The sequence below is a fragment of the Pavona decussata genome, unplaced genomic scaffold (genome assembly GCF_977016875.1).
Source record: "Pavona decussata unplaced genomic scaffold, jaPavDecu1.1 SCAFFOLD_88, whole genome shotgun sequence".
Taxonomy (NCBI): Eukaryota; Metazoa; Cnidaria; class Anthozoa; order Scleractinia; family Agariciidae; genus Pavona; species Pavona decussata.
In genome coordinates, this window is record NW_028145505.1 from 725,593 (window position 1) to 744,949 (window position 19,357).

Sequence of the window (19,357 nt, forward strand, 5' to 3'; positions counted from 1 at the left end):
GTTTCGTTAAGCGTTCTCTATAGCGCATTTAGCGCAGAGGGTTAGGTTGAAGTTTTTAGGCTGTGTCACAAAGATTTGGAGTGTGAGCTTCTCGTGTCATTAAAGAAGTGAAGATACTCGAAGTTCATGTTATGGTTGTACGCTTGTGTTCCCGAGCAATCAAGTTACTCCACACATTTTGAAACTGAGATCTTTAGACACCAAATCCAAAAGAACCGTTTTTGCTCGTTTTCAATATCTGAAACGTGATGAGTAAAATGTGAATGAAAACTCGTGTGCATAAACGAACGTTTTGACGACGAGTTTCACAAATCTCTGTTTTCACATCAACAAGATCGAAACTGCAAACTATGCTTCAGTCAACCGTTTCTAGAACAGGATAAATGTAATTAAGAAAAGACACTCGTGCATATTAGATATCTGTATAAGCATTTAATATTTTTCTTACACGGTCTTCACAGTCATCATGTAGCTACCAATAATTTGTCACTAATTTAATTCCAAATTCAAATAAAATTTCTTAAATAAAATAAATTTTAGTGTATCTTTAATATATTGAGTATATGGATAAATATCTCTAGTTACTCTTTAATTTCATCAAGTCATAACATATTTATTTCAAGAACGTTTCATGTACTTATCTTGTTTACGAAATCTCAACCCAGCCCTTCACCGCGGTAAAACGGAGAGCATGCGCAATGGCTCTAATTCAAGACGACAGCCGCAAAAATTTCCCGCGCAAAAAAAAAAAATCAAAGTAAACCGTAAAACAAACCGGTGTCATGAAAAAGTTTCGTGTGATTGTCAGAAAGACGTAAAAAAAAAGCTCAAAGCTCGAACGTTTTCTTTGTGTTTGAGACTTGCCAATTTTTTGAAGCGAAGCCGTGGAGACTGGCCAGCGTTGTGTACCTTTGTTTACTGTTCGAATGCTTTGCATCCCGAAAACTGATTCACCAAATGATTCTAAGCTGACGCATGCGTATACGTTTTAACGTGGTGAAACTTGGCCTTTCCGGTAAGGCCTGGAACCTAGCTACTCTTAAAAGGGCATCTCCCTATTGCTTCACGCTCAGCCCAACTCGAAAAGAGAACCTACGGTTGCTTTTCGAGGTAGCTAATAAAATGCTACTTAACTTACTTACGGCCTGAAGTTTCTTTCGTTTACCCAATAACAAGACCAGTTTCACTTCAAAAGTTGCGGGGAACAGTTTCTTTCTTTTTTGTTCTTTGAATGGCAAAGCCAAGGGCTGGCCTACACAATAATCACACCTCACTATCTCACTTTATTGATGAACAGAAATTAGTATATAACTTTCCTTGACAAACATTGTAAGAATGCTTTTATTGTTAGGTTATCTGTCGAATTGACATCCGAGGTAAAAAATTGTAATAAACTCGTCCCAGGAAATGAAACGTGTCTGTTAAGAAAATATCCCCGTTGAAAACTAATCACGTTCATGTTTTATGGCCTTACATGAAAGACCCATCTTGAATTCGCATAAGATGAGTAAATCCGACGAATTTCAAATGTCGACTCGTCATCTTTACGACGGGTTAACGTTACCGCCTTAACTGAGAATAGAGAATGTCATGTTAGCGTTTTGGGAAAATAAAGAAATCCAAATGGAGGATCCAAGATGGCCACCGTTTGGAAAATGTTCATGACGTAATACCAAGTCATGTGACGTTATTATCTCCCGCTGCAAAACTAATTTTTTTGCCGTAATTGCCCTAGCCTCATCCTCATGCCTTAAGCACTCTTGGAGTAATAATCAGCGGGATGGAGGGTGGACCCCACCCCCTAAGAGTCATCATCATCATCATCACACAACACGCTGTTTGGATGTCAATAGCGCGACGAGGTAAAGAAAAATCCAGGTAGGACCATACACAAAACAACTTTCCGTCCCAAAAGAGTAAAGTTCACCGAAAAGTGAAAACTGACCAAAAGAATTGAACCTTCAGGAAAATTCTGGTAAGACCTTCAAAATAAGAATTCACACGGGTTTTAACACGTACATTTTCAGCATTTACAGCGCTCATTTTTAACCAGAGGAATATTAATATTATACATATTAAGATTATCTCGAATGATAAATACTTGTAAATTAGGAACATGTAAAATACATGAAAAATCCTGCACTGTCACCAAAAAAGAAATAAGATCATAATTAAAATTGGGTCTCTTTGGTTCAGCTGTTTATAACCTTCTGACCACAGCATAAAGATTACTTTGTTAAAACTCCAAATAAGGGTTCACCGAGTGCCAGATCTATAAATTTTGTGCGGGTCTTTCCATTTCATTTTGCCCCTTTGAAAATAGTAAAATATTTATTTTAAGAATCATCAGATTCTACGAAAAACGTTTATGATCTGGTTTACGAACATACATTACTCTTTATCGCAAATCTCATAAAATAAATAGTTCTTTTGATAAATTCGTTCTTTGATTAAATAGAAATTTCTGACACGATAAAACTACTTGACCATTTTTTCAATTTTCGCTCAACATTTTAAAATCATTGAAGCTAAGTTTGAGACCGTTTGGAGAAGTCTTTCAACACAGTTGAAACGTCTTTAACTGCATGTTAACTCATTCAGCCCTAACAGTGATAAGAATAAAATTTCTCCTTGTAATATCAATGCTTATTCAACCTCTGTGGTCATGAGAATTAAGGATATGATCACCTTAAGTGAATTATCTTGATATTTTTATAACTTCTCCCCAGTACTTTTATAAGAAAAGTATGGGGACAAGATAGGAGAATTTGTTCTTAGATATTAAGGGTTAAAGGGTTAAAGCGATGTTGGAGCACAGTTTAAGGATGGTGCCTGCTTCTGCTACTGCACATACGTTCTACGCATCAGGGATGTGCCCACCAATACACTTGTATCTTTGCGTGGTTTATGACTATGCAAGAAAAGCAGACCTTAGCAAGAGTTAATGAAATCCAAAAAGAAAATCGGGTGTAAGCACGCATTTTTCAAAGAAATAAATCTTCAGTTTGGAAATAAATACGTATTTCAAACCTCTTCAGAATTATTGCTGCTTAATTTTCTCTGAAAAATACGTAGGTTTGACACAATTTTGTCCTTGAAAGTGTGCAAAAAAAACCCCTCCGTCTGACAAGGCACCGTCCTAAAACCCAACTTAAGGAGGGTGCCTACTAATAAAGAAGTATGTTTGTGTGGTTTATGACTGTACGAAGAAAGCAGATCTTAGCAAGGGCTTTCGAAATTCTCGCCCCCCCCCCCCCCCTCAAAAAAAGGGGGGGTAACCATATATTTTTTTAGAGATAATGAAGCAACAATTATTCTAAAAAAAGAAAATAAAAAACTGTAAAATGCAAAGCAATGTATGGCGTTTTTTTTTTCCTCCAAATTGAAGCTCTATTATCTCCGAAAAATGCATGGTAACTCCAAAATTTTCTTTTCGGATACCAAGAGCACTTGCTAAGTTCTGCTTTCCCCGTATATTTTTGCAACGCGCCAAAATATCCCTGTATTAGTAGGCACCACCCATAGGAAACCCGAGTATCTCGAGATGCACAGAACGTATGCGCAGTAACAAAAGTAGGCGCCGTCCTTAAATTCATTTCAACAAACTTTCAAAACTTTCAACAATACTAAGCATTCTGTTCACCGAGAGAGCTTCTAGGCAACACTTGGTTTGATAAATATTGATAAAATGCTAAAGCAAAAGATAAAACCATTTGAAGCGTTGGCCTTACACTATTCAATTCTTAGAACCACAATTATTCCTTAGATATGTCAAATTTAAGATCAACAAACCACCACGAAGCTTCTCTTAAAGCTAACTTCCACTGCTACAACAAATTTATGTTCAATTGCTGAAAATCAGGTCCAAAAACATTTCTTTCTTTTTAAACAAGACGAAAGAAAATTTTGAAAACTACGCCTTTTCTCACAGTAAAGCAGTTACCATAGGCATTGCGAAATCACTGTAAATACGAAATATACAAGATACAATAAGGTTGTATCTTCGTCTACGCGTTGATCGCGGCAAAAGGTAACGCTGCTACTGAAGGATTAAAATACGTAAAAAGGGCAACGAAAACTTCAGTTTTTTCCTGGTATAATTTCTGGAAACAGTTCTACTGCAGATCGATTTTCTTGAGAAATAGAATATTCAAATCAGAGCCTACTTCAATTCAGCGTCGGGCTCTGTATCTTTAACCTCTCTCAGATGCTCTCTGAAACTCACTATGATAACCGTAGATTTTTGCAGACCTGGGGTGTTTACCATTTACATGGAAAACCCGAAAATTCCAGTTGGAAACTCAAATGGTACGCATCATTCTATTTGGAGTACTTCAGAAATTATGGGCTTCTAGTCAAAGTGATGGATTGTTATTTCTCTTTTTGGGATTTACAGCTCATGTTCATACATTTTGCATGTTATCCATCTTCTGTTAAGACAAGCTAAATCATGTCGTATTTGTGCCGGTTATGTGGTTTGCGCAAATGGTAAGCACCCCAGATGTCTACATATGAGAAAATGCGTCAAATTTCACGCTTTCTCTCGGCTTCGTGCACGTGTAAAAATCTGTCTTCTCCCCCCCCCCCCCCCCCCCTTCCCCGGTAAGATGAACAAAATGTGAGAGCAGGTCTACCCACAGTGGGGAGACGTTTCCTGGGGGTAGTCACCTGATAAGTCACGTGACAAATCTTTGTCGAGAGAGGAAGATAGGAGGCCTTGGGAGCTAGGTTGGGCAAAGAATACAAAGGGACAACCACATGACGCTACAACTACGCTGTATTGTCGGATATTGAAACTGGTTGTTTCCACGTTTTTCAAGGACATTTGAAATTAGACGGCATTCCAACAGTTGAACGTAAATTTCTTTCAAGAGTGGAAGTATTAAAAGCTACTATAGTATGCACAGTACATATATTCGGGACTAATTAACGTTACTTTTGCGCCGTAATGCGTCTGAAGAACTGTGACGTTTCCTGAATTTCTGGAACAAATTCTGAGAGTAACAGCTCCAACAAAATGTACAACAAGATCCTGCAAGGAAAACAGGTTTTTTGTGCGTCATTTTTTAAGACATTTCAAGAACATTTATATGTACAAGAAAAAACAAGAGTCGGGGAGGGAGTTAATGATTAAATTAGGTAAAAAATAAAGATTTGGCAACTGAAACTTAAATCAAATGAGAAGTTAAGATTTAATAGAATAAGACAGACCTCAAAAAGTTGAACATAATGTTTGCACTCTTGTGCAGGATAAACTCCTCATTTGCGTTGCAAGCACATTTAAGCATTTGCATGAGAACTGGGCTCTTACCGTTCACTTCATTCCCATCACTTACTTGTTGAGTTGTGGGTATTGTAGTGAGTCAATGACATTAACTGCGGTCTGGTGGTAAAGTCTGGGGCCAATCAACAACCTTATGAAACCTGCAACACAGTTTGATGCACATCTTAACTGCCTGTTAGAAATTTATTGGAAACATTGAAAGACATTCAAGTAACATATCAGCAACAGAGAGTTTCATCTAATTTTCAACGCCTCGAAGTTGATAAAAATAAACACTCGCCTGCATCGTCTTACTCGTGTTTGATATAGCCTCTTGAACACATTAATAATTCTTGAAGAAATTCAAAGCAAACGTTCACCAAATTTTATGACTTCATAACTTACTTAGATCACATTTCCAAACCCCCCTAACGGTAGGCATTTCCTATGTATCATCCTCATGAATTATTAAAGAGTTTGAAAAGTTAATATCTACCTGGGAATGCATCCATCAGAGCCAATGCAGCTTCCTTCCTTGTCCGAGCTTTCTCCATCTCTGATTTCGGTTTCTTGACCTCTTCACTGAGTTCTCCTCCCGGCCATATTGCTTCATTAAGCTTGTCAAGATACAGTGTCCATGACTCGTCACTTGTGATGTCATCTATTCCACTTTGAACGCACCTTTCAGTTAAACACACAAAAACATCAACATTCATATATCTTATACGATGGTTTTACATCGGGGCAACGAAAATACGAGCAATGAGCAAAATGTCCGCGCGTATTATATGTAAAACCATCGAATAAGAGATTTATTTTTCACTACAAAATATTTTGTTATTTTGGCTTTTCTTTTCTGGAAAGAGTGTTGAAATACACCCGGCATTATCTGTTCATCAGTATCGGCGCGTGCGAATGACGTAACAACACAGAAAGCCAGTGAACTGTGTTTGTCCGTATTCGCTCTGTTGTAAACCGGCCAAACTAAAGTGTATTGCGGTCTTATATTTTGCGCGTTTTCTTGACCTTATTTTGTGAAATGACATAATAGTGGAATAATTAAAGATGTTATTCAACTCGTTTGAGGTCATTAGTGGACAATTATTGATACAGTTTAGCTCTTTTTTCTTCTGTAAGTTTTTAGACTGGGCCGGAGGCACAATTTCTAAACTTGCAAGAAAAGAACAATATCATGACCAATAACTCCCAATTTGGACCAAACATCAATTACGTTTTCTACAAGTAAGAGGTACCTAATTGCTAGAATGAATTTAGGATCTCAAATAATGGAAGGTACCTCCTAAAACTGAGGTGCGGCTTATCGCTATGCGGGAAAAGCAGATCTTAGCAAAGAATGTTGAACCCCCCCCCCCCCCCCCCCCCAAAGTTAGGGGTAGCCATGCATTTTTTCAGATAAAACGAAGCAATTATAATTCTTAAAGCTCTAAAATATATAGCAATGACGATTTTATTTTTCTTCAAATTGAAGCTTAATCATCTCCTAGAAATGATTGCTAAAATGTGCTTTTCCGGTATAGTGGTAAACCGCGCAACAATATCGTAATTGTTTTAGTAGAAACCATCCTTAAGATACCCGCGTTTCTCAGACCATCACAAGCTGCACAGAACATGTGAACAGTAGCAAAAGGAGCCAACGTCCTTAATGAAGAGCCTTGTATTTAGGAGGGTTTACATCCGAGCCCAGGGGAGGAGGAGGGTAGAGGGCAGTGGCATTAAACCCTTCCATACCATTCAAGCAGTCCTGCCAACGTTCCTGAGAATCCCTGCTGCACGCGATCCACTGTCAGCCATGACCCACGATCCTTAAGGAGCTCACACAGCAAAGCAAGAATGGCATCAGAGAGGGGGCACTGGAGATCGGAGCCAGTGGCAGTCCCTTCTGCAAGGGAGCTATCATCAAAGTTACTTGGCTGGTCCATTTCAGAGAATGCGCATGGTTCATCTGCTTTCAGGGGATGTGTTGTTGGAGAAGGAGCTTCTGCCTTGCCGACAACAGCAGCTTTCTTTTTCTTTGGATTTTCACCCAAAACAGGAATGGAGGACTCTTTGAGTAACTTCTTTAAACCTCCCTGTTTCTTCTCTTTTTCATTAGGCAGTACATCGAGGCTTTCCATTGACCCACTCTTACCACCTTGCCCAATTCGCTTGGCAGCTTCCAAAATCTTCTGAGGCTTGAACTGGAACTTACTGGTGGGAGCTGCGGATGCAATTCCCTCCATAGACTTGCTCTTGGGCACAGAGTGAGTAGGCGATTGCCCAGGAGGCCTATTGCCTTGTGAAGCACTTGACTGCACATCTAGGTACCTCTTAAAAATCGCCCCTGATCGTTCCCTGTTGAGTGGACCTGACTGCGACACAGACGTAGTTGTTGACTGGGAGGATGGAAACTGATTGTTAGAGGAAGCTGGAGTGAGCTCATCAGGATTATCACTCCCATCACCAGCTGTCCGGGGTCCCAGCGGTTGATGTGTTTTAAGATAAACATCCCAACCATCTTCTCCTGAATCAAACGGCAGCACCTTGTTGTTCCACTTTCTTCCCCACAGTTTGCCTGCGTCCTCTTCATCAAGATTCTCTTGTTTTTCTTCAGAGAACGAGACCATCGGGGAGGGTGGGGTGGGGGGTCTGAACTCCTCGCGGTCAGTAAGAAATGCAGAGTAGCAATACGTTGAAAACTGGCTCTCTTGGTTCAACTCAGCTTCCTACAAAAGAGATATCCAGTTTAGTACGCTCTTGATGTATTGCACGAGTTAGTTGGAGTGCTGAGAATGAGATTCCAATTAAAGAATTGAGCTTTCCTTCTAGCAGAATGTGGTCCATTCTTTGTAACTGATGGAGCTCCATAATGTAATGACCAACCATATATCGCAAGAAAAACCTCAGTTTAATAAGGTGAGAGCTTCATTAATAGTTATTTCTTGACCAATATTGTACAAATCATTTTCTCATTGTCAGACCTACAATTTGTTGGTCAAGAAACGAGTAAGAAAAGAACCTGCTCTAAGCGACTGAAAATCAGAAGCGGTACGCTATGTATCCTAGGTATCACTACCAAAAGTACCTTCACCACCACCACAAATATTATTTCCACTGTTAGCATCGTTATTGGTAGTCTGAAATGTCAGCCGTCTCCTCCCCCTAACCCACTACGTTATTGGTACTGCAATTATAAACATCACCATCATCGTTGTCATCAACATCATTACTATAGACAGCATCGCCGCCGTGATGATGATGATGATGATGATGATGATGATGATGATGATGATGAGCGTCATCATCAACACAAGTTATACTCACTGGGCTCGTAATCGTGGCATCTTGATCTGCCAGTTTCCAAGGAACAAGAGCTTTTTCATTTGCCACAGAAGAATAGTCCTCTGGTAGGTTTTCTTCCTCTTCGACTGAAAATAAAGCAACGAGAAAATTGAACTTAATTTGCTGACTCTAATACACAGCGACACAAACACAAACGCAAGTGTAAGCGCAAAGGCAAGCACAAGTAATAATATAAATGCAAACGCAAGCACAAGGAAAAGAATTTTTTTTTTTTTGCATTTGGGCTGCGCTTGTATTTTCATTTGTGTGAAGCATGAACATCGCTAACAAAATTAGGACAAATCGCGCTGCAAGGGACTGAAGCATGACCTATTCGCCATCTTGAATAACCACTTGAACTGCACATGTGTGCACGCGATTCCTAGTGTTTGTACTAGTGTTACTTGTAAAAGTATCTCGTGCTTGCGTTAAATCAGATTTGCGTCTTGTGTCAACATCTTTTGCGCTTGCATTATTTTTACGTCACGTGTAAAAATCTCTTGCGCTTGCATTCGCAGCCTTAAAATCATGAAATAAATAAAAAGTACACGACTTTACCTGAATCAAAAGCTGTCTTGATACTGTCAATCACTTTCGTCATTTGCCTACTCAACATCTTCAAGACAAAAAATATCATGTTGATAATAACTTATCCACAAAAACGTAAGTACATTTTTTGTGAGACAGGGCTGGCGTTGAAAGTTTTGTAAATGCGACTGGCCAGGAATAATAGAAGCTTACGAATCGACAACTCTTGTACGACGGCGCCGTTGAATTGTTCGACATGCCTACTACGCATGCCTATCAGATCACTTACCGGCGTCGAACCAAAGTTGAGACGTTGGTGAGAGCAATTTGCCGGCGTCTTGGAAAGAGCAGGACGTGAGGTTATTTTTCAAATTTTAGGTGTTTTTGACATATGTTATTGTTTCTTTTGTATGTTTTATTCAAGTAACAACATTCTACAACCGAAATTTGAAAGGACTGAAAAGTTGTGTATCTTTTTTGAACAGTCAGAAACAGAGCCGAGATAGCTCAGTTAGACAGCTAGGAAATTTACTTCGCTGAACAAAAGAAGCGTTCTTACTAAATGAAAAGTTTTTTACCCGTTTCTTGTTGCTGTTGACCGAAACTCGGCCTTGAATTCGTCGTTTGTTTTCTCGTCTGAATCGAACAGTTCCAGTACGGAACCTCTGGACTTGTTGACTTGTGAGCATTGTATGAAAGTACAAATTCTTGCTCGTTTATTCAGCTCTTTCGATAAGCATATGCAATACAAGCTCTCCTTTGTCTGACGTTAGGCATTTTGGTTTGAACAACCAGGTTTGTGACGAAAAAAAAATAAAAGAAAGAGAGAAAGAAAGAAAGAAGAATTCAGAAATGGCGGGAAAATTTGCTGTACGCGCACCAACGTCGTTGTCTTTACTGCGAATCGTAAATTCAAATTTCTACAGGACGGCGACGCGGGACTATGGACGTGACCCAAAGGCGTCGTCGTGCTACATAGTCGATTAAAAACAGATTTTAGTTGATTATTCAAACCATGGAAAAATTCAACATTCGGTTTGCAGCAGTGAAAGTTTGGAATAATCAATGTAAAAGCATTAAACACCTAACCTTTAAAGTGCCTATCACCCTTACCCAATTCCTTTCATTTTCAAAAGTAGACGAAAGGAGGCTCTGCTCGCACGGTGACCTTCCTGGCACATTCCAAATTCAGTACAGAGAATGTAGTGACAAATGAGAAATGCTCTGTTAGTTCCCAGTCTCTCAACTGCTCTTTTTTGTATTCAATATGGCGGAAAATGGCCTACAGTATTTTTGGGGATTTTGTCGTCTGATAAAAACAAAACGAAACATGGAATACGACTTATTTCTTCGCAAAGCGTCTTAGACATGCATAAATTTTCGAAATTCATTAAAACTGTGTAAGGGTGATAGGCACTTTAAAACTTTTAAACGCAAAGTCAAAGAAAACGTCTTGCAGTCTTATTGTCGATGCTCATTAGTTTTCAGCTGGTACTTATTTAATATTTATATATATATTTATTTATTTATTTCATTTTTTTATTTTTCTCTTGGTAACAAAGCTTACTTCTCTCTTATTCCTGGGAGAAATAATTTCATATTTTCCTCCCGGATGCTCTAACAGCGATTTCATTAAAGAAGGAGTACTTTGACAAAAATTTGAGTAGTTTTAGCCAACATACAGCAAAATCTCCACGATAGCACCCTTATATCTTGGCGTATGTAACTGCAATGGTCCTTTTTTTTTTTAATTATCATTTTCATCCGCAGTTAAATTTGTTTGCATTCATATAATCCAGTTGTGATACGTATGAATTGTTAATTAAATATGCCAGTCCACATAAAGGGCTGTACTGTAACTAGCCACAACATGTATTAGGACTGCTCTACCAATAAATATGTGAAAGAAAGTATTGTATTGTATTGTATTTGAATGCAGCTTCTGTTTAGTAGTGACAACCAACAGGAAATTATGCTACTAACAATCATTGCTTGAGTGGAGTTCTTAGAGCCATTGGATGAATGGCCAGAAACAAGAGTGGATGAAGAGTGGCAGTAATGGGGTGAAACAGCTGCTGCCTGTCAATAACAACATTCACAATGAAACTGAGCCTTAACGGCCCCATACTAAACCCAGCCGACCAGTTGGCTCAGTTGGTTGAGCGTCGGACTACCGTGCGGGAGGTCGTGGCTTCAAACCCCGGCCGGACCAACGCTCAGGGTCTTTAAAATAACTGAGGAGAAAGTGCTGCCTTTGTAATTACATCTGCAAATGGTTACACTTTCTAGTCTTCTCGGATAAGGACGATAAACCGTAAGCCCCGTCTCAAAACACTTCAATGGTCATAACCCTGTGGGACGTTAAAGAACCCACACACTAATTGCAAAGAGTAGGGCATGGAGTTCCCGGTGTGCTGGTTTGGTCTTTGTGCTATTTCATTATTAGTAGTAATGTAAACCGCATTTGAATATATGCATATAGAAAATGCGATATATAAATACCATTACCATTCTCTTGGACTGTGCATCTTTAAAATTAGCCTCAAGTATTTGTGTACTGTTGAAATTTCAGCTGCAGGGATGGAAATTAAAACTCGCCCACTTGCCTAGGGGAGTGTCAAATCTTCCTGGGTGAGTACAAATTGTGACTTTTTTGGTGCAGTTCTTATAAGACACTGGCCCCATATGGCGAGTGCTGTCAAAATTTAGTTCCCAATCTTGCAGCAGGTGATAATATCTCTTTAAGACGATGAAATTCACCAGTACATGTAGCTGGCTCTTCACGACATCCTTGGTAACAAGAAACTGGTATCAATCAGTTACTTGTATGAGAATTTTTGTTTAATTTGTGAATTACAACATTTGAAATTTATTAGGTTATAATCTTCCTCGTGTTATAAAAAAATTAATATATAAATTGCCTAGTAGATAAAAACCATTCAACTTGTGGGAACCAGATCCCTCTTTCCGTATAAAATTCAGGTTGAAAAAGCATAATTTTATACACATGTAGAAGTCATTCAAAAACAGCTTACTTGTCAATGACATTAACACCAAAAAAAAACAATGATGAAATCTGGGGAAGGAAAATCTTTATTCATTTAAATAAATGATGTTAATTATTCAGTGCCAAATTACCTTGTCCACTCGTGGAACATGAACCGATTGGCTCATCATTTGTGCAACACTGGGTTTGATAAACGATATCTGCTCTCCGTCTGTCACCCCAAGAAACTGTTTTAGGTCTTCACTGTTTCGCAAAGGTGGCTTGGATATTAGGCTCTGAAAGATGATGAAGGTTTGACAATGCACAACATACAATGTAGCCTGCAATGAACCCTTTTCAGCATCAGGGGTGAGACAGACATACACGTACGCAGAAAAAGAAAATACAGTAGATCTGAGTTGTCCTACATGATTCGAACCTTTGACTTTGCAATCACTAGTTGTCTCTGTCTCCAAACCACTCAGTAAAAGTCTACTTGTAAATCTAGGACTTCTGCTGTACAATGTACATGTGAGAATGCACAAAAAATTTTAAGTATTAATTTAAAAAAAAAATTTATGGTTATACAGGTGTATGAATACATATTATATGCAGATAAATGCAATTTAACTACATGTAAGTTAACAACAAAAAAAAGCTGGCTATCATCGGGCGGTCAGCCACTCTTGGTGGTTAGCGCATGCCCAAAGCACCACATTGTGGAAGTGTGATGGTGGAAGCATGGCGGTGCATAGTGGTCTTTGTGGATCGTTGGTTTGTCTCAGTTTTCCCCCTCCACCCCTGTTGCCCCTCTTCCACTGCTTACGCAGTGTGACAGGTGTCCAGGTGACTGTGTGTGGGGCTCATGGCTGGGTTGTGGGGATTGGCAGCCATGGGAGCGTATCACTGTCTGTACGGGCTGGCTGGTCACAGTGGAGACCCCTGGGACTTCCCGGGCACACTTCTTCCACTCAGCTTCCTGCAGTTGTTAAACTTAGCTATTGCTTGTCCCACTGGCTGAGAGCATGCAGCTATCGGTGTTGCTACTGGTGCTGAACTGTGATTATACTACAAGTGTAATCTACAGAAAGTGGGATAAATTTAAAGCATGCATGCAGTCGATGTGATATCATATCCATGCAATGTTGAGGTTTTGTTCCATACAGTTCACTGTAAGTTTGGAAGGGCTGACTAACCCCAAGGGCAAATACATGCTTGAGATCACTGCCAAGCATGTTGTCTTCTAACATCAGTCAAGCAAGCTGTAGTGATTCCCAGTTGCAAGTTCCAGGCAAGCACAACATGGTCACATTGAAATAACTGCTTTGGCTGGATTTGCTTTCTGAAATCGATGTACAATACATTCCATGCTGTTGTATCTTTCTTTGTCGCATTATGCCAATTTGAATTCACGCCTCAGGGGGATTTAGAGCAAGACGTCGAAGGAAAAAAACTATTCTCTGTTCAACCATTTCAAAACATTTCAGAACATCTCTAATGTTACTACAATGATTTGAATTTAATACTTCAAATACAGTGTGAAGCATTATCATTGCCTTGAAATTGCACTTATCAACACATTTCAAAAACCCTGTCAAACTGCTACTTTCATGTGCCAGGTTTTCTCAAATAGAGTCACAATGTTATTATAATAAGTTAAAAGTTTGGTTCCTTAACACTCACCCCCAAATAATACTGCAGCAGTTCTCTTCTTCCTTCCACAACGTGAGGATCAAGCCTTCCAAACGGTAGATTGTACTTCCTGTTCGGTTTGAGAATGTCTGAAAAAAGTAACAAATGTCCCATTTAAATGCATTGGTGGAGGTTTCTTCCACATACATCTATTCTTCCTCTTCATTATGTCCAAGTCTGAACTTTGACGTCACTCTGGCAAGCATTTTTCATACTTGGGAATTTTCTTTCATTCTAAAAAGATCTATTTATTGTAATAATAATAATAATAATAATAATAATAATAATAATAATAAAATAAAAGATTGACAGTTTTTTTAATAGCTCTTTTTTTTATATACTTTTAACTTGTAAATAGCAATTTGTGTGGAATATTTTAATAAATTATCATCATAATAATAATAATAATAATAATAATTATAATAATAATAATAATAACAACAACAACAACAACAACAACAACAACAACAATAATAATAATAATAATAATAATAATAATAATAAAATAAAAGATTGACAGTTTTCCATAAAATGTTGGAAACTGGTCTGGATCCACGCCTGGCTGCTGCAAGTGTATAGACTGAGTTGAATTAAAAAAAAAATAATTCAGTTAAATTGAATTAAGGGAATTTAATTAAAAAGTAATTTTGCATCTGCTTTGGCTTTGCTGTACTCCTTTACTAATAAATACTTCATGTATACCACTAAACCTACATGTAAACACTCAGAGTAAAAAGACCAAGAGACCATGTTATGATTATCATACCTTTTGATGCCGTTATTAAAACTAATAAAATTTTACACAGTGGAAGCTCGATTTAACAAAGTTGCTGGGGACCGGCCAAATTTGTTTGTTAAATCGAGGGTTCGTTATATGGAAAACCTCGATATAACGAACTTGAGGGGACGCGACTAAAATGTTCGTTATATCGAGGTCATAGTTAATGATTGATTTTCAACACAGGTTACTTCTGTCACGCAATTCAATGCAATTTTCGTCACCCAGAAGTGCTGCGTTTTGAGATGCAATTCATTAAGCATGGTGGCTTTCAGTAGCAATTATTTTCACTCTTGAGCAGACGTGGAGCTTTTGTTTACCAAAAAAATGACACTTTCAGAGTGTTGATCTGTTCAGCATTTATCTTCTGTCGCGTGTTGACATTGTAATTCGTTATATCGAGGTAGATTTTACGTTTGGGCTTCCGTATTATGTTCATTATATCGAAGAATTCGTTATATCGAGGTTCTATTCCATACATTTTACTATAACTTTGGCTGGGACATAGAATATCGTTCATTATATCGAGGACTTCGTTGAATAGAGGTTCGTTAAATCGAGGTTCCACTGTAGTTACATGTGGGTACCTCTCCAGACTTGAAGTGTGATCCAGTTGATCAGAGGGTTTGGACTCAGCACTATGGTTTCAGAATATTGATTAGAAGCAGTACATTGCATGCTTTAATCACTTTCGACGTAGAAAGAACGCACTCCTAATTGCATTTGGAGTCAAGATTGTACAGGGACAATCAATCAACGAACGAATAAATGGATCTTGGGACACGTACATGTACAGTACATGTATCTGGCATCCCCCACAGATTTTGCAGGGGCGGATGACATCAGCAACAACTTGGCAAAGGAGCGAGAGCAGGGATCAAGATGATTGAACGCGCTCCCTAATCTTTGATTATAACTAGTATTTTATTGGACAATGTACTGTAGGCAATAAGTTTTATTTTGATCAATACCTTTCATATGCACACTAAGTTGTCCACCAGTCAACCGATTATGGAGCTCCATGAATTCCCTGTACCGTCTGTTGATAACTCTCTTCAAAGGTACATTTCTCTTAATTCTTTCAAGAGACAATTCCTTGTCTTCTTGTTCATTATCAGTCAGATCGCCATACAGTCTCCTTCTCATCCGTTCTTTCTTAGCTTCACTCTTGGCTTGTTTTACGGCTGCACTGTACACCTCATGCCATATCCTGATGTCGTACTGTCAAAATAGAATTGGTTGGCATAAAAGGGAAAGTTGCAGACATGCCACAAGGAGCTCACACAACCAGTTCATAATTCCCTGTAAATTGGACACCACTCCAATGATGGATAACAGCCCTGAAGAAATGTCTTGGCTGTTTACAGTGTAGTTCTGTGTTTAAGGAAATGTTCATTGTTCTTGTTTAATAGGGAAAGGGGTTTTATGCACACTCAACTTTCATTTTCATTTGCCATCATTCATTAGTTCTTGAGATGGCCCCCTCACTCAGGAAAAGAAGAAAAGAAAAAGTTCAATAAAATGAAGGCCATGTACACTTCACATCAAATCAATATTAATATCTTTTTTCTCTGCAGTAAATTGTTTCAGTACTGCTGAAAGGTACACTGTATCTCAAGAATAAACCCTCAAAAATTTTGAGAATCAAGTCTCGACTCAAGTTTCAAGACTTTCAAGGGAAGTCTTTTGAGTTACAAGTCGAAAATGTAATGAGCTCATCTCTTTGTCTGTATGACCATTCCCTCACCCCCTCTTCGAACGCAAGATTCAAGAAAAGTTCACTCATGAATAGGTTTGGAACATAGGGAGACATCACAAATGGAATGACACTACAGTAACAAAAAGGCTAACAACAAGATTTTACACAAACCTCAATTTTGTACAAGGTGTATTTATTTCTCCCTGGCTCCCAAGTTGTCTCCAAGGCCACAACAGTGGTGGGAATAGAAATAAGCTCACTTGGGTGCATCCGTCTGACGCCCGTTATGGAGCCACCAACCCTGGCCACACCCTTGTTGTCCACACTCCTAACCTCTGGCATAATCTCCTCTCTGGGTGTCCCATAATGAGTGTCCGTATCACTGTCCAAAGATTCTTCTATGACAGCATGGCTCCTTGACAAACGCCTTGCACCACACGACGAGTACATCACTCCCCTTGCTGTTCCAATGTCTAAAGTCATCTCCTCAGGAGAAGGTCTTGGTGGATTTTCTGCTGAACGATCTAGAGATTCTCCGCCAGATACTTCTGAGGATTTTGTACTACTGCTACTGAGGCTGTCAAATTTAAATGGTGGCTTGAAATTTGATACAAATTTCTTACCGGCGGTAAGAAATGCATCACCAAGAGATGATTCTGAACCTTGTGTTCCAAACCCTGCACGTAAACGTTTTAGGCGGCCAGAACTGTCTTCACTAACACTCTCTTTATCTGTACTTTCCCATGAAGACTCCTTAATATCGTCCAGTTCTGAAGAGTCTTTCTTACTTTGTAATGCAGTTTTATCAGTTCTGAATTTATCCTTGTGAAAGGATGAAAATCTGTCTCTTGGATCAGATAATTCTTCTACGAATGAATCATCAGACGTCAGTCTTTCCTGGGACTCCTCAAAGGAAGTTTGTTTGATGATTCTGTTCCTTGTTAATTTCACATTGCCCATCCTGTGCGCCCCAACGTCATGGATATCAGAATCATTGCAGTGTTCTAGTGCATCTTCTCCTTGCTCAATGTATGAATCTAAAATATCTTCTTCACTTGATACTGATTTAAAACTGTCAGAGCTGCCATAGAAGCTTCCTCTGAAAAACGGATTACCATAAATCTTTCTTGGGCTGCTTGGGGTGTAAAACTCGTCTTTATCCCGGTTACTGAAATCTGCAGCCGACAGTTTACATGGTACGCTGGCAGATCTTGAGAGCTCACTGTGAGAACAGGGACCCTCGGACCTGTTCACAGACATTTCATTAGATCCTGGAAGAGAAAAGCTTCTTGTTCGAACTCTTGGACATGGATCACCTTCCGTTATATCAGATTCCTCATCGCTGCTTCCCTTTTGTGCGATCATTGACAAAGGACAGTAGGTGTCATCGCTCTTTTCAAAACCATGACAACAGGTCATATCCTTAAAGGAAAGAACCTTTCTTCCGGCATCTCCATTACTATCTATCTCTGACAATTGTTCCTTCATTTCTTCAAAACTCTGTGTTGTGAAAGAATCGTCCTGGGATGACGGACAAATTCCCCAAGAGGAAGACAAGCTGCAGGATGTAAGGTTCTCCTGTGATGACGGAGGGACAACTTCTGTCGACCAGTTGCTACCACTCTGATTTTGGTCTGTGCTAGAATTTTGTCTAGGCTCCTCTACTGAAATAACCAGGAATGACTCTCCACTGTCATGCTGGCTCTCGCCTATTGGGGGCTGCCTCTGCGAAGTCACTGACCATTGAAAATCAGGAGTTTCTACACAAGCTCCAGGAGAAGTGATTTCGATTTTCTCTCCCACATCTTCTATAGAATCTTTACTTTCTTGCCTAGATATTTCCTCAGTGGCTTTTCTCTTACCATCTGGTACATCTGTTGTATTCATGAGTATAGTAGGCAGGTGCATTTCATCATGCACCTGTGGGTTATCAGGATTGCTTGAACTATCGCACTGGTCTTCTGTAGTAACAACATTACTGGCATCTCTCACTTCTGATTTCTGAGCTCCTCCATTGTCATCTTCTGTAAGAATGTCAATCACAGCCTGGCAGATCCAATCAGGATCCGTCAAAAGTTGAACAAGAGGTACCATAATTTGAACAGTCAAAATCTCTCGCAAAATGAACCTTCCCGTATCGCAACTGAATGTGTCCTTAGGTATCATGGCTGCAAGAACAGAATCGATCACGTTTCTTAAGTAACTGAGCTCCGCAGCAGGACTTGATAACGATGGCGGTTTACAGCTAAGCTGTGATTCATATGTTTGACACAGAAGCTGGGACGAAGAAATGCTTAGCCTCAGTTTCGGATCTTTTGCTTTCACGATCGCCATTGCCTTGTTAAACCTCTCCAAATGTCCGTGAAATACCACGATGACTTGTTCAATCAGGTAATGCGAGTCTATTTGCGACGCCCGCTTGTAACCTCCTAAACATAACATCTCGAGAGATTCTCGAGTTTCGGTGATGAAGTGTTCTCCTTTGCCGACATTTTTGTACCAGGTACGTATAAAATCGCGGATGATGTTCGCAATTAGCTTCTTAAGACTTTCCTCCAAGGGTTTCGGAATCTCTTCAAGACTGTTAAAACCGCCATCTACATAGAGCGATGAGTAGGCAATGCGGCTTTCCAGCCGATGGGGCGCTCCAAAACCAAACAACTCGACGACCTTGAAAAATTCTTCAAACAATCCATCCAGACCCCATTTATTACTGAGAAAAAGGTATGTGAAGCCAAAGCTTGTTCCAGCGAGGATTAAGTAGAGAAAAAACGTCTTTAGATAGCATCCTACGAAGAGAAGACAGGTAAAAGAAACGAAAACCACCAACCAACCCATGTTACGCCATGTTGTGTTCTTGTTCGCCTGCAAATTGCTGAGCCACCTGGCCCTCTTATCCGGACAAATGACGCAGGGGAGGAGAGGCTGGAAGGTTCTTCTCCCAAGAAAATTAAACATAGGAGATTTTAGACTTTTCTTTTATATCTTTACTTAAAATTGAGGTGAGAACAGAAACACAAAATACCGAAGACGTTGTATGGTGTGCATAGTTCTCTGCACAATTTGAGAGAT

At 39.3% G+C, this 19,357-nt stretch overlaps 1 protein-coding gene across 1 annotated transcript; it reads right to left on the minus strand.

The window, feature by feature from the left end:
- Positions 1–412: 412 nt before the first annotated feature.
- LOC146474577 (uncharacterized) lies at positions 413–19,145 on the minus strand. The gene is made up of 10 exons (XM_085116906.1): positions 16,457–19,145; positions 15,558–15,807; positions 13,800–13,897; positions 12,269–12,412; positions 9,161–9,218; positions 8,585–8,688; positions 7,013–7,986; positions 5,760–5,944; positions 5,337–5,424; positions 413–5,032 (listed from the first exon to the last, which is right to left on the minus strand). Exons 1-10 carry the CDS (start codon positions 19,121–19,123, stop codon positions 4,933–4,935), a joined length of 4,668 nt encoding a protein of 1,555 aa, XP_084973032.1. The 5' UTR covers positions 19,124–19,145; the 3' UTR covers positions 413–4,932.
- Between the last annotated feature and the right edge of the window lie 212 nt (positions 19,146–19,357).

Bases quoted from the DNA above. Each gene is read 5' to 3' on its own strand.
- LOC146474577 (XM_085116906.1), bottom strand. From the start codon at position 19,123: ATGGGTTGGTTGGTGGTTTTCGTTTCTTTTACCTGTCTTCTCTTCGTA. The intron at 5,945-7,012 runs GTATGGAAGGGT...TTTAACTGAAAG, and splicing joins TTGGCAGGACTGCTTGAATG to GTGCGTTCAAAGTGGAATAG. The intron at 5,425-5,759 runs GTAGATATTAAC...ACTGTGTTGCAG, and splicing joins TCTGATGGATGCATTCCCAG to GTTTCATAAGGTTGTTGATT.